Source organism: Fundulus heteroclitus, unplaced genomic scaffold (genome assembly GCF_011125445.2).
Source record: "Fundulus heteroclitus isolate FHET01 unplaced genomic scaffold, MU-UCD_Fhet_4.1 scaffold_71, whole genome shotgun sequence".
Lineage (NCBI taxonomy): Eukaryota > Metazoa > Chordata > Actinopteri > Cyprinodontiformes > Fundulidae > Fundulus > Fundulus heteroclitus.
The window spans coordinates 1,172,525-1,186,176 of NW_023397154.1; the positions used below are offsets into that span (position 1 = coordinate 1,172,525).

Sequence of the window (13,652 nt, forward strand, 5' to 3'; positions counted from 1 at the left end):
TTTAACCTCATTCAATTCACGTTTTTCTAAATTCATCTGTTAAAGCATCGTTTTGTTTTAAGAAGAGGCTGGTCCCTTTATATGTCTCTAACATTGATACTGGCTCTCTGTGTTCTACACACTGACCAGATTTTGTGGTATAAAGATGAAATCATGATAAATGATCCCGTAATGCTGCAACCTGATTAACAAAACCTTAATGAGTCTGTAAAAGTTTAGTAGACCCTAAAAGTCAACCAGCTAGGAGCTAATATAGCTAATGTTGCTAGCTCACATCTAAAGTAACGGCTAGCTGTGAGCTAATACTGCTAACTTGCTAGCTTCAAGATATGTTTGCATTTGGAATAAGGTCAGACCTCAGAGGAAACTGAAAAGCATTACTGCTAGATTAGATCAAGTAAAAGATCAGCAGGCTAACAGCCATCGTTAAATGTACAAATATAGCCAAACTGAGTCTAAAATTTTATTGCAAAATACTTGTCTCTTTTAACCCATGCTGAACTGTTCAGTTTACCAGGAAACATTAAGCAGCAATACGTGGTGATTGTTCCCTGTTCGTTTAGCCACTGCTGTTTATCTCATTATAAGAATAGCACTGTTCTACGTGGTATTTAGTGCATATAAACAACGGTGAAACATCACTGAAAAGGATTACTACGTGTTTGACTGACTAAATGTTACATAAATAACAAAGAACTGCTAAAAATCAGTCAAAGTATAAAGTGTTGCTCAACTTTGCTGCGAGTAAGATGCGGACATCGGCTATGGTCCTGTTGCTCCGACTTTCTGACTTGTAATTCCTACTTTAGAGGGTTTTCCAGTTATAATTTCTGACTAGGAGGTCAGAAGACCCAACTTTTGAGAACAAATGGAACACAGCATAACTTCTAGTTTGGACAAATGGAAATGAGAATTAGCCAGTTGAACCTTAAAGAAAACCAGAAACGAACAGTTTTGATCTTGAAACTCTTCTAATGAATAATATCATGTTTACAGAGAATAAAGCAGTTTGTGAGTTAGCATTGTCCCTTTTTAACTGGATAATAAAAAGGAGATGCTTCTCTTTTAAAGGAGAAGCATCTCCTTTAAAAGATGCTTCCAATATTGATTAATTTGTCATACAAGTCCATAATTTATGCATCACATTAAATTTGCTGTCAGCGGTTTGTCACTGTTTGCACTGAGAGAACACAGTTGCAAATGCCAGTAAATCCAGCAGCATGTTTGCGTTCACTCTGTGTTGACTTTGCTGCAGTAAAGACACAAAGTTCAACAAACAGCCATCGAACCTTTCATTGTGGGCAAGAGCTGTTGCTCAACCCAGATCAGTCCTGATCAAGGTTTTCCGGTGAGTCAGAGGTTTGACATACTGATCCAGGAGGATTCAAAAGATCCGACTGCAGAGCGAGAGGAGCATTCAGGATCTTCACAGAGACGAAGAACAACAGCAAGATGAAGAGGCTCAGCTTACTGCTCTGTCTGGTTTCTGCCGCCATAGCACAGGTGAGTCAAACCTTAGGCACTTAGGGTTTTAATAACTTTTGCGGACAAGTTGTGGAATAAATATTCAATGCCAAGTAAGGAAGGGTTTAGATGAACAGAAATGCATTGTAAAACCTTATCTAACTAAAATAGAGTTTGTCTCAGCCGTTCTAGATATCATGTCGACAAGTCAAAATCAAACAATTTCAGTTCAGTTTATTTATGTTGCACCAGTTCACAACTCGTCATCTCAAGGAACTTTCCAAAGTCAAATCAATCTAATTACAGAAACAGATTGGTCAGAAAGTTTCCTCTCTAAGGAAACCCAGCAGGTTGCATCAAGTCTCTCCAAGCAGCATTCACTCCTCCTGAAAGAGCTTAGAGCCACAGTGGACAGTCGTCTGCATTGTTGATGGCTTTGCAGCAATCCCTCATACTGAGCATGCATGAAGCGACAGTGGAAAGGAAAACTCCCCTTTAACAGGGAGGAGAACCTCCAGCAGAACCAAAACCAGGCTCAGTGAGAACGCTCATCTGCCTCGACCCACTGGGGCTTAGAGAAGACAGAGCAGAGACACAGAAAGCACAGAAGCTCACATTGACCCAGGAGTACTTTCTATGTTAGAGAAGACAGAGCAGAGACACAGAAAGCACAGAAGCTCACATTGACCCAGGAGTACTTTCTGTGGTAGAGGGTAATAGAGGATGATCTGTCTTCCCTGGATGATGTCACAGCTAACAGAACGCCAGACCAGGTGTACCTTCTATGAAGAGAAAAATTACAAACAACAAAAAGTTAAAAGATGAAATAACAAATCTAAATTGAAGAACAGTAGAACTCAGTAGAGTGAGAGAAATAGACCCTGATGTCCTCCAGTAGCCTAAGTCTATAGCAGCATAACTATAGAGGTAGGTCAGGGTAACATGAGCCACTCTAGTTATAAGCTTTGTCAAAAAGGAAAGTTTTAAGATTAGTCTTAAAAGTAGACAGGGTGTCTGCCTCACGGACCAAAACTGGGAGTTGGTTCCACAGGAGAGGAGCCTGATAGCTAAAGGATCTGCCTCACATTCTACTTTTAGAGACTCTAGGAACCACCAGCAGACCTGCAGTCTGAGAGCGAAGTGCTCTGTTAGGAACATACGGGGTAATCAGAGCTCTGATATATGATGGAGCTTGATTATTAAGAGCTTTATATGTGGGAAGGAGAATTTTAAATTATATTCTTGATTTAACAGGAAGCCAATGAAGGGAAGCTAAAATTAGAGAAATATGATCCCTCTTCTTGATTTTCATCAGAATTCTTGCTGCAGCATTTTGGATCAGTTGAAGGCTTCAAACTTTTTTCAAGAGTTTTCAAGTCTAGAAGATGAAAAAACAGTTACAATATATGTAATCACAACACAAAATAGTTGTTGAACTTTTCTTCTACAACATGGTACTAGATTAGCTTTTTGTGAGATACTGAACTTTCTTCAACCTTAAAATCAGCTACCAGCTGGATCTTGTTTAGTGTTATTTGGTACAGAACAGTTAAAATGTAGATGAGTAGGCCACGAAAATGGTAATAAAATGTTCATATATTTAATAACAATGCTCTATTAACTGAATTGATCTTAAAAGTAGAACACCAAACTGAGGCCCAAGCTGTGCATTCACTGATAACTTAACTTGTTTAATCTTATGATTAGGTGCAATTATCAGAGAAGCTTTGAAGAATTTTTATATAAATTTTGCTCTTTTTTTTTTTTACAGAGGCTAAACATGCTGGAAACTGAATATGTGCAAGAAACTATAATCACAGAGTTGATTTACTAAAAGTTTTAGTTAAAACCAGTACAAAACATAAACATTTATATTTTTATCTGAACATTAGTTCCCAAACAGGAAGAAAAATTGTGTTATTGTCTGTTTTCATCCAGGCTACGGTGCTGGACCCCCGAGGTCCTCGTCCGGTGGAACATGCTACTAAAGCTGATAAATGTGCCAGCCAGAGAGAGTGGCCCTTCTGTACTGACGATGACTGGGTAAATATCCTTGTTTTATTGTTTTGTCCTATTCAAACAATGTCTAGGAATTATATATTTTTAATACAATAGACGTTCTTTAAGAATTGTTTTCCATTATTGTTATTTCATTTTGTTTTCTTTTGCTTCAGATTAACTAGCAACTAGCTAGATTTAGTTTCCAGGAGGCCAAACAGACTTAGTTAAAGCAACAAATGAGCTACACATTAAATAGAATAAAAACTTTTCCAATGCTTTTCTTACTATCCTGATGGTGAAAATGTAGCATTTGGACCCTTCTGTACAAATGCTGGAGCTAAATGAAAATATAGGAATATCAATATAAACTGAGACTAGTAACATAGAATTTTGTTCAGTCTTGGTTTCTGGTTTAAATGAACATTTTCTCCTTTTTTAATTCAGTTTGAGGATAATTCTTCAGCTTGGTTTTGCCAGAACCATCACTGGCCTTACTAGCTTCCAAAGCAGACATCCAGGCATAATTTTGTCCAAAAAGCTTATTTAAGATAAGATAGACTTTATTGATCTCACAGTGGAGAAATTCACCTGTCACATCGGCTCAATAAGACAGCAGTATGTTTTTAAGATTAATCAGGATTTTCCAACCACTACTTTTTCGTGTTTGGTCTTTATTTTGATAAATATTTGTTTTTTGTTTGTAAAAGAAAGTATTATTTTTGTTTAAGAAAAAGAAAGTCAGTATTTAGTTGTTAACAAGACGTTAGGTTTTTATGCTAGCACTGCATCAGGACACCACTAACTCAAATTCTAGTACATTTTCCTGGCTTTTGTTTTTAAAGGAAATCCCACAAATATATCAACTTTACGGCTTCACTTGCATTAATTTTTTTCATATATAAAAGTTACATTTTACAGAAAGTGCTCATTGCTATAATAATGCTAGTCTGTTGTTTTAGCTAGGATCAACTTGCTGTAAAAGTCACCACAGCCAGGCAAAACTCTTGACTAACTTTTAATGGCATTTAATAATTTAAAAACTCTGCTAAATAGAATAAATTAATTTAATTATTATTACCTGATCCAATTATTGCAATTAGCAGTAAGATAGTTAGCTTTATTACAGTAAGCTATTTATTTATTTTTTTGGTTTCTGGATCAAAGAAATGTATTAACATTGTTTAGTAAAAAAGTTAATGAGAAAATTCTGGTTTCTCAGCTGCAAAAATAATCTTAAACATTAACATAAAGTCACTTAATTTGTCTCTCTCAATTAATAACCTATTGCAAGTTTACAACCCGTTAGCAGGATTGTGAGTAAAAGTGTAATGATACAGCTAGTAAATTTGTGTTGTTCTCAGTCACGTCTGAAGCAGAAAAGGTTCACGTTAATTTATTTTTAATTAGATTTAGTAATGTTTAATTGTTGTGAAGATCCATTAGAATGTTGGTATTTATTTGTATTATTATTTGTATTCTCCGGTCTTACGGTTTGTCTTTTTATGAGGACCTAACACACTCAAAGAGAACAAATTTTTGCAACCTCATAATGCCTGGGGAAAATGTCTGCATTGTACCTATTTTAAAAGCTGTCTCCAGTAACTCAAAAGTTTTATATTTTTATCCATGCTCCATCAGAACTACAAATGTCCATCGGGTTGCAGGATCCAGGGGCTCATGGACAAAAACGACCATCAGCTGCTGAGGAAGATCGAGAAGATCCGCAGCCTGCTGGATCAGCACAGGGCCAGGCATCGCTCTATCGACACTGTGTCCAAGCAGACCTACGACATACTGAGGGAGAAACTCACCCTCGACACTGGTCAGTACCTTTTTCTTTGCAACATTGGGTATGAACAGGTAATTATAATGTATTAAAGTTCACTGACAAATTTAGAAAAAAAAATGAGTCGTTTTTGCCCTTGTAAACTATATTTATTTTTTATTTTCTTTAAAAGTTGTATGTGATTAGTACCCGTTTAATTTTGGGATGCTTCCTTTAAAAGCACTTTTACCAAAGATTTTATGCAAAATAGGTTAAGTGTTAGGTTTTAACAAAACCAGAGCACCTTTGTGCGAGTGAATCCTGTGGTTTTCCTCCAGGAAGTGACAACATGTACTACAATCTGGCCCAGAACCTGCGTCAGAGGATCACTGAGATGAAGGTCAGGATCGACAGACAGCAGAAGACCCTGGCGGCGTTGAAGAGCCGGGTCAAGGACCAGGTGGCTGAAATCCAGAAACTGGAGGTACGGGGAGATGAAAACAGACATTCGGTTCCATCAATCAGCAGAAAAAATTTTGTGTCTGATCTGGGTTTTTATCGTCATTTATAAGACATGCAGTGAAACCAAAAGTTATTCATACCATCGGCCAATTTAAAAGTAGTCTTTTAATTTTCCCAACATGTTGCTTCTGACTGGAAGCAATACTGTTTTGAAGCAACACAATGACTTCCTGTCATGAATCCAACACGGAAAGAACAAATGATTAGGGTTATGGCCAGTAGGCCTTCCAACATTGAAGAGCTGCAGATCATCTGGTATTTTAACTATAAATTGCAGTAGAAACTTGTAAAAAGCTGTTCAGCAGTTTTGAGACTGGTTTGACTGCTGTTATGCCATTAAATAAATCCTTTTACTATTGGGATGGAAATAATTATTCTATCTCATCTTTTTAATAAAATAGGAATAAAAACAGATGTATTGTTTTTAATTGATCGTTCTTTTACATAATTTTATTACATTTTGACAGATTACAGTCTAATTTTCTCTCTTGGTTCTTCTGCCTAAGGTATGAAAAATTATGGGCTAAGAAAAGAGAACCAAAACTGTTTTTTTTTTTTTAAATAATAAATTTTTGTCTAAAGGTTTAAGGGATTACTTAATGAGTTTACTTTTTTTTTGCCCATTTTAAACGCAGATTTGATTTAGATCAGAGGGTTTTAAACTTGAAAATCAACAATTTAAACTGCAATATTTGAGATTAAACATTCAAATCTCAATGTTTGTAAAATAAATAAATAAAATGAATAACATTCTAAATCAAAATAAGATAACAGCAAAACTAAGTAATTCATCTTTGTGGTTATTTTTTATTTATGTTTTATTAGGAATAAAATTTATGTATTTTTTTCCCTCCTCTGTTAGGTCGATATTGACATTAAGCTGCGTGCCTGCAAAGGATCCTGCTCCGGTTACACAGAGTACCAGGTGGACAGGGATAGTTACGTGACCCTGGACAAACAGGTAAGGACCAAGGTTTTGTTTGATGGACTAAAGATCACTTGACAACCAAGGCTATATATTGACCTGTAGATGTCTCACTTCTAACATCAGTGGTAGTCACGTAACATATATAGTCTATTTTTAAATAAGGATGGCGGAAGGTTTTAAATACAGTGCCAGCATATTTCAGCTAATAATTTATTATGTTGTAATGTCTGCAAAGTTTGTTTGTTTTTTACATGCAATTTTCTATAAAATGATTAAATTAAATAAATTTTGTTTTATATAAATATCTGTAGAGGCAAAAAGCGCAATTAGGAACTGTAAAATCCATCAACTGTGAGCTACAATATTGGATGCATCTAAATCATAGAGTTTAGAAATGGTTGTTTATACTTGCCACAAATAAAAACTACTGATGTGTAATATGTTCGTATCTTAAGATCCGTTTTGCTCACATTTGTCGCCCTCTCTCTCAGATAAATCAGCTGGACTCCAACGCGGCCCAGAACATCGAGTCTGTGGGGACGCTGTACGTGATGAAGAGCCGGCCCCTGCAGAATGTGGTTGTGGACTCCAGATTCAAATCCAAGGATGTGGCAGCTCAACAGAGGGAGGACATGTTCGCTCAGGTGAGGGACACTTTCCATTCTTCACACACAACTCACCAACCTAAGGTGTTTTTAAAGGGAAAATGTGTTTAAGCTTTGGAATCTGAAGGACATATGAAATAATTCCTAGGAAATAATATTTTAAAGATGTTATTCCTTTTAATAGAGGGGTGGCCGACTCCAGTCCTCAAGGACCGATGCACTACTGACTTTATAGTTGTTTTTGCTTTGAGTGATTTTAGAAAGCCTCTGATAAAGAGCGTTCAAGGGTGTTACAAACACATGGACCTATATTGAAATTCAGACAAATTAAAAACTGTTATCTATAAAGCATAGGGTTATGACAATAAAAAAAAGTAAATGGCTACAATTCAAATGCAGTTAAATCCCTCCAGTTTCTTCTACTTCACTACAGACTGGATCCCAAATATTTTATATTTATTTAATTTATGCAGTGATAAATAAACTCAATGTAAAAACTTAGATAACTAAAGAGAAGGGTTAGTTGTAGCAAATTCCTGTTTTGGTTCAAGTTCTGATTGTGTGAAATTAAATTTCTTTGACAGATTGGGTCTAGTTTCTATATATACCCACTAATACTTAGGGTGAATAAAGGTAGTAGCTTGTAAGCTAACAATTATAGTTTTTAGCTTGCTTCATTAGCTTCTGGTAGCTAGTAAATCCCACTGGTTTTTAATGTTTTTAACTGAAAAACAGTTGGGTGTGTGATTCCCAGATTAAGGATCCTACTACAATCCAGTCTATGGCAGATTGAAATTAGGACTGGAAAATCTACTGTTGAAAATAGTGTTGTGATAGCAGAATCCCCAAAACCTCAAACATGCTAACTAACAAGCTAACTGCTATATTAGCTCCTAGATGCTAGCTAGCTATGTGCGGTCTGGGCAGGTTTTAAAGGTTTACTGAAGTTTTACTTGTAGATCAAATGTTTTGGATATGAACCTGTCAGGCTTTTACTGGTCGATGCCAATTAATATTTTTCAGATTTTCCGCCATAGCGGAAGATTCACTCATCCTGAAGGTGCTATCTAACATGCTAATGCTTAGGTTAGCTCCGAGCTAGACGTTAGCATAGCTGTTAGCTGGTTGGATTGGCTTCCAATTAACAGATTTTTGGGATCTACTAAGCTTTTACTAGTAAAACAAATTCAGTAGAGATTCACTAATCAGACTCTCCTGTAGGCCAATACCAATTGCCTATTTACTGTGAGGTCTGACCTGCAGACAGGGTGACCAGATGTCCCCCATTCCTGGGGACAGTTCCCGTTTTGGACAATCTGCCCCCGCCCTCACTTAACAACCTTAGGCTATATCTGCTTCAGATCTTTTATCTGAAGGACTACAATGCATAAAATAGTTTTAATCTGACGAAGGGAAAAAATTATGCTATTACAAAATGATCTCCATCATATGTCTGTAAAATGTTGCCGTCTTTTAAACTACAAAAACTGCTTCAAAGTACATGATGTTGGGTGCTGCATTTTTTAAAATTTATTTATTTTTGGCCAGAAATGGTAGCAGTTCTTAGCTTTTATGGATATAGTGATTAGGAAAATAAAATAAAAAAAAATTTGGTGTTTGACATGTAATTTCTATGTTTTGCTGATTGATTAGTGGATCATAAATATGTATCCAAATTCAAACCTAGTTTCTAATGGAATTTTTGAAAGTCCCCAAAAAAAGACTTTTTCTTAACGTATCCTTGGCCATTGCCCAGCTGGTGATTTTATTTAGAATTAACCTTTTTAACGTGTTTGTAACACAGAAAAGCAATTGTTCGCTCTCGTTTCTAAAATTTTGTTTCTGCTGGTTCCAGGTGAATACTGTTCAGTTTATCTTGGAGGAGGAAGGCTCCAGCTCATCTCCAGCCACCATCTCCAAGGTCCCAGGTACTTCCCACTCATCATCTTCCTCTTCATCCTCATCCTCGGCGACTTCCTCTTCTGCATCCTCGTCTAAATCCATCACTGAGCTCTCAGGACGCGGCGACGGCACTTTTCCCGGCGGGTTTGGAGGGATGGAAATGGTCAGCCAGCCCAGTACTAGCCACGTGACCACCAACACCGTCAGTTGTACAAAGACCATCAGGAGAACGATTATTCACACAAAGGATGGGCCAGTGGAAAGGGTGGAGGAAGTGGGCGGTGGACCTGAATGTCAAGGGGTCGGTGGTTTCACAAAGGGTGAACTCAGCTCCTTGTTCCCTTCCTTCACCAGTACATCGTCCTCTTCTTCATCGTTTCATTCTGGTGGAGCCAAGGGAAGCCTGTTGGCAGATACTAAATCTGGGATGGATCCATTTGGAGAGGACTTCGGCGCATTCATGACCGACAACGCAGAGGACGACATTCCTGATATTCATGCTCGAAGTGTGAAGAGCACGGTTGTCGAAAGACAACAGGAGTTTGTAGGAAAAGGTACCAAAACAGTCGAACTGGAGTAAGATCAGTAGGAGGCGAGAAAGTAGAGGCCAGCTAGATAGCTAGCTTGTTAGCTAGCCATATGTACCAAAAAACAAGAAGTGAATGCAATTGTCCTCGAGTTTCCAGAGTTCAAAAATTAATGTGACGTAAAAGTTTTTGTTCAGATATTTGGCTTCACTGAACTAAATCACTAGTTGGCAATAATATTCTTTGAAAGCCAAACACTGATTCGCCAAGAAGCTTTGCATGTTTTTGATTACCTTTAAGCCAAGTGTTTCAACCTAAACCGGGAATATATACCAAAGAAATTCCTTTCATCTCTCTACCATTAATGCTTTCTGTAACAAAGAGAACTGTAAAATGTCCCCAAAGGTCCAAACAGTGTAGAACCAGGAGGCTCTCATTGAAGGGGAAGTGAGCGATTTTATCTCTGCAGTACGTTTGAACCAGTTGCTCCAAAGCTGGTCCACGCTAACTCGCGGTCTTCGATGTTTGCCCCTCTGTCCGCAGATTGCGTCGACGCCTACCAGAAGCACCTGAACGGGGAAACGAACGGTCTTTTTAAGATCAAACCTGCTGCCTCCACGGCAGCCGTGGAAGTTTACTGCCACCAGGAGGGGATAATGGGTGGGTGGTTGTTAGTCCAGCAGAGAGAGAGTGGCTCCGTCAGCTTCAACCGCACCTGGGCTGAGTACCGCGACGGGTTCGGCTCGGTGGACGCTCAGGGCAGGGGGGAGTTCTGGCTGGGCAACCAGAACCTCCACCTGCTGACAAACCAGGCTGAAACCATGCTGAAGGTTGAGCTGGAGGACTGGGAGGGGGGCATAGGTACTGCCTGAGTACACAGTGAGAGTAGGCACTGAGGAAGAGGGGTTCCCACTGCACGTCTCTGGGTACACCGGAGACGCCGGGGACGCTCTGGAGTCCCACAACGGTATGAAATTCAGCACCATCGACAAAGACAACGATGGGTGGGGGGAGAGCTGTGCGGAGGCGTACGGGAGCGGGTGGTGGTACAACAGCTGCCAGTCAGCTAACTTAAACGGGAATTATTACAAAGGCTCGTACGACCCCCAAACCAACACGCCTTATAAAACTGCGAACGGGGTGGTGTGGGCGACGTTTAAACCTGCCTCTTACAGCCTGAAGACGGCACGGATTTTCATCCGACCGGCTGCCTTTTGATCCAAACAGTAAATTGTCTTGGATTTAACATCCGGAGGCTTGTCCTCTCACTGAATAAAGAGAGAAGTGAGGACTTGCCTGAAGGTTGACCTCCTGTTGAGCTGGTTGGTGAATCATTCTGGGATTTCAACACTTATGTCAAACAATGTGATGTACTGTATCGACCTGTTTGTTAGTTTTCACTGTCCAATGTTCTCAAAGTGACCCAATGTTCTCCGTGTTCTCTGTGACGATCAATGAATAAATAAACATGCAGTGTTCACTTCAGCCGCTGTGGGTTGTCCTGATTGTTCAAACTGAATAAGTTAAAAGAAGCATTTTGAAATGTGGACTCAACGGTGTCAATAATCTCATAATAATCAACCAGGGTTGCCTTTTATAAAAGGCTCCAAAAGACCAAGATTTCTTGATGCTTGATAAATTCAGTGATCTTTACATTGAATTTACTTTAAATGACTGATTTCACCTGATTTGCCACGTCAGAACGTACCATTTACCCGCCTTAACTGAATGCTCATTCCAAAATCTAAATGTTGTATTCCTCAACAGATTAAAGGAACCAGTAGTCCTTGTCTGTGCTTTAGAGAATTTTCCTGTTGTGTAGAAAGGTCCTACAGCCCTTAATTATAAGATTTATGTTTATTAGGCAAAAGGAGGTGAACTGGCCAAACCTCTTAATCAAACCTAATTAGAGCCAATTCCAGCATAGTTTTGTTTAAAAACTTTGCTTTGAAGGAAGCTACTTATAATTAAGACTTGATCACTGTTAAAGCCTTTAAAGGTTAGGATTTTATGTAATGAGAGCAGTAAAGGCCAGAAATTAAACTAAAGATTTCAGTCTGTAACATTCTGGAATAGATCATAAAAACCCTGATCAAAAGTAAACTAATTTGAAGTTGAGAACGTTACTGAAAGACTAACTGGGAGACACTGGTTTCCAGGCTCAGCCTTGAAGTTAAAAAGTTGCAGCAGCGGGAAAACCGGATCATGAGCTTCAGAATCAGAGAGGAAGGATCAGGACCTTAGGCAGAACATCTGAGGATGAGACATGTAAGGGTATCTGTGTGACCGAGACACCTCCAGGAGGAGCAGGTGTAGCAGGATCGATCACAGCAGAAGAGACGCTGCAGGAGAACGTCTAGGATATGACCCTGGTGACTCATGATCAAGTTTGGGAAAGCTTGATCACCTTGGGCAAGGATTTTATGCGACTACTGACAACCTTAAAGTTTGTCTCTAACCCTGATTCAAGCAGCGCTACCTACGCAGACTGAAATGTGTTTTTACGAATAAGTTTATTCATCATTGCCACTTTTGTACATTCCAATGAAATGTGTTTTCTGCATTTAACCCGTCCCTTAGGGAGGCGAGGGCTGTGGTCTGTGGACCCAGAGTGGCAGTCTGGGGTTTGAACCAGGGAACCTGCAGCCTTAAAAGGACACAATTGTCCTGTTCTAACCAGTAGACAACCACTACTGCCTGATATAAAGTCACAAAGTGCTTCACGCATAAAAATCTACAGCAATGAAGAACTAAATCACACAAAAACCGGAGCCTGTTGTGGAATGTCAGATGAAAGAGATGAAGGCAGAATTTAGCTTTGGTTGAGTTTTAATGCTGGCATATTGATTACGTTTTGAAACACTTATGTTCACTGTCCTCAAAACAAAAGTTTATGTTTAATAGATTTGACTTATCACACATGAATCCAATTATTTTTATATGTATATGAAAATGCTAATCAGACATTTGATGTGTTGGCATTCAAATCTCCTTATTTATTTATTTTTCGTAGATGAAAACCTAAAAAAAGTCTATAACCAAAAAGCAGGGAGGAATTGGAGAAAAGGAAATAATTGATGTTATATTTGAGATAATTATATTATTCAATCATAACTATATAATTACAATATAAATATAAAGTTCCGTCCTATGGAGAGGCTTCCTGGTCACCTTCCAGTCAGGGTAATTTACCTTTACAGCATTACAGTTTTGACTTTCCTCACACAATCAAATCTACTGCTGTCTACATACTATAAAGGTAAAAGTATTGTGTTTCTTGCCTTCAGGCATATCTAAACTTGAAAGGCATCCCATTCTTAACCCATAGGGTTTAATATGATCTTGTATGAGCCTTTGCAGCTATAACAGGTTTAACGCCTCTGTGGACTCTTTTCACAAGTTTCTGAAGCGTGTCTACTGTCATTTTTGGCCATTCTTTCAGAGGTGCATCTGTGAGGTCAGACACTGATGTGGGATGAGAAGCCTCGGCTCAAAGGGGTTCTTCCCTCTGTGCAGGCCACTCAAGTTCTTCCAAAACCAAAATTACTAAGCTGTCTTTATGGAGAATGTTTTCTAACAGCAAGGGACCCTCCCAGGCAGTTCCCGCAAAGTGGGGGGCATTAGATTATCCAAATGTCTCGGTATGCTCATTAAGAGTTCATTTCACTGGAACAAAGGAGCATCTGCTGGTTTGCATAACAGCATGAAAACCATTTCCGTAAAGCTCTCTAAGCTGTCTTTGAGCTAATCTTAATACAGTTTCAGATTGATACTTGTGCATTCTTCACCTCGGCATCCGCTCACCCCAATCTATGATTAACATGATACTTCATTACAGAGTTACCATTGACCCCAAATGCTGCTACTTTATTATCCTACTGCTAACAGTTGAATGTCGGATATATAGTAGCAATGACATCTCACTGCGCAGTGATCCA

General features: G+C 38.7%; 1 protein-coding gene across 1 annotated transcript; it reads left to right on the forward strand.

The window, feature by feature from the left end:
- Positions 1 to 1,364: 1,364 nt before the first annotated feature.
- Positions 1,365 to 11,199, forward strand: fga (fibrinogen alpha chain). The gene is given in 9 exon segments (XM_012852435.3): positions 1,365 to 1,503; positions 3,403 to 3,507; positions 5,104 to 5,287; positions 5,569 to 5,714; positions 6,615 to 6,713; positions 7,172 to 7,324; positions 9,141 to 9,741; positions 10,258 to 10,583; positions 10,585 to 11,199. Coding segments are annotated over 9 exon segments (2,013 nt in total). The 5' UTR covers positions 1,365 to 1,452; the 3' UTR covers positions 10,933 to 11,199.
- Positions 11,200 to 13,652: the final 2,453 nt, after the last annotated feature.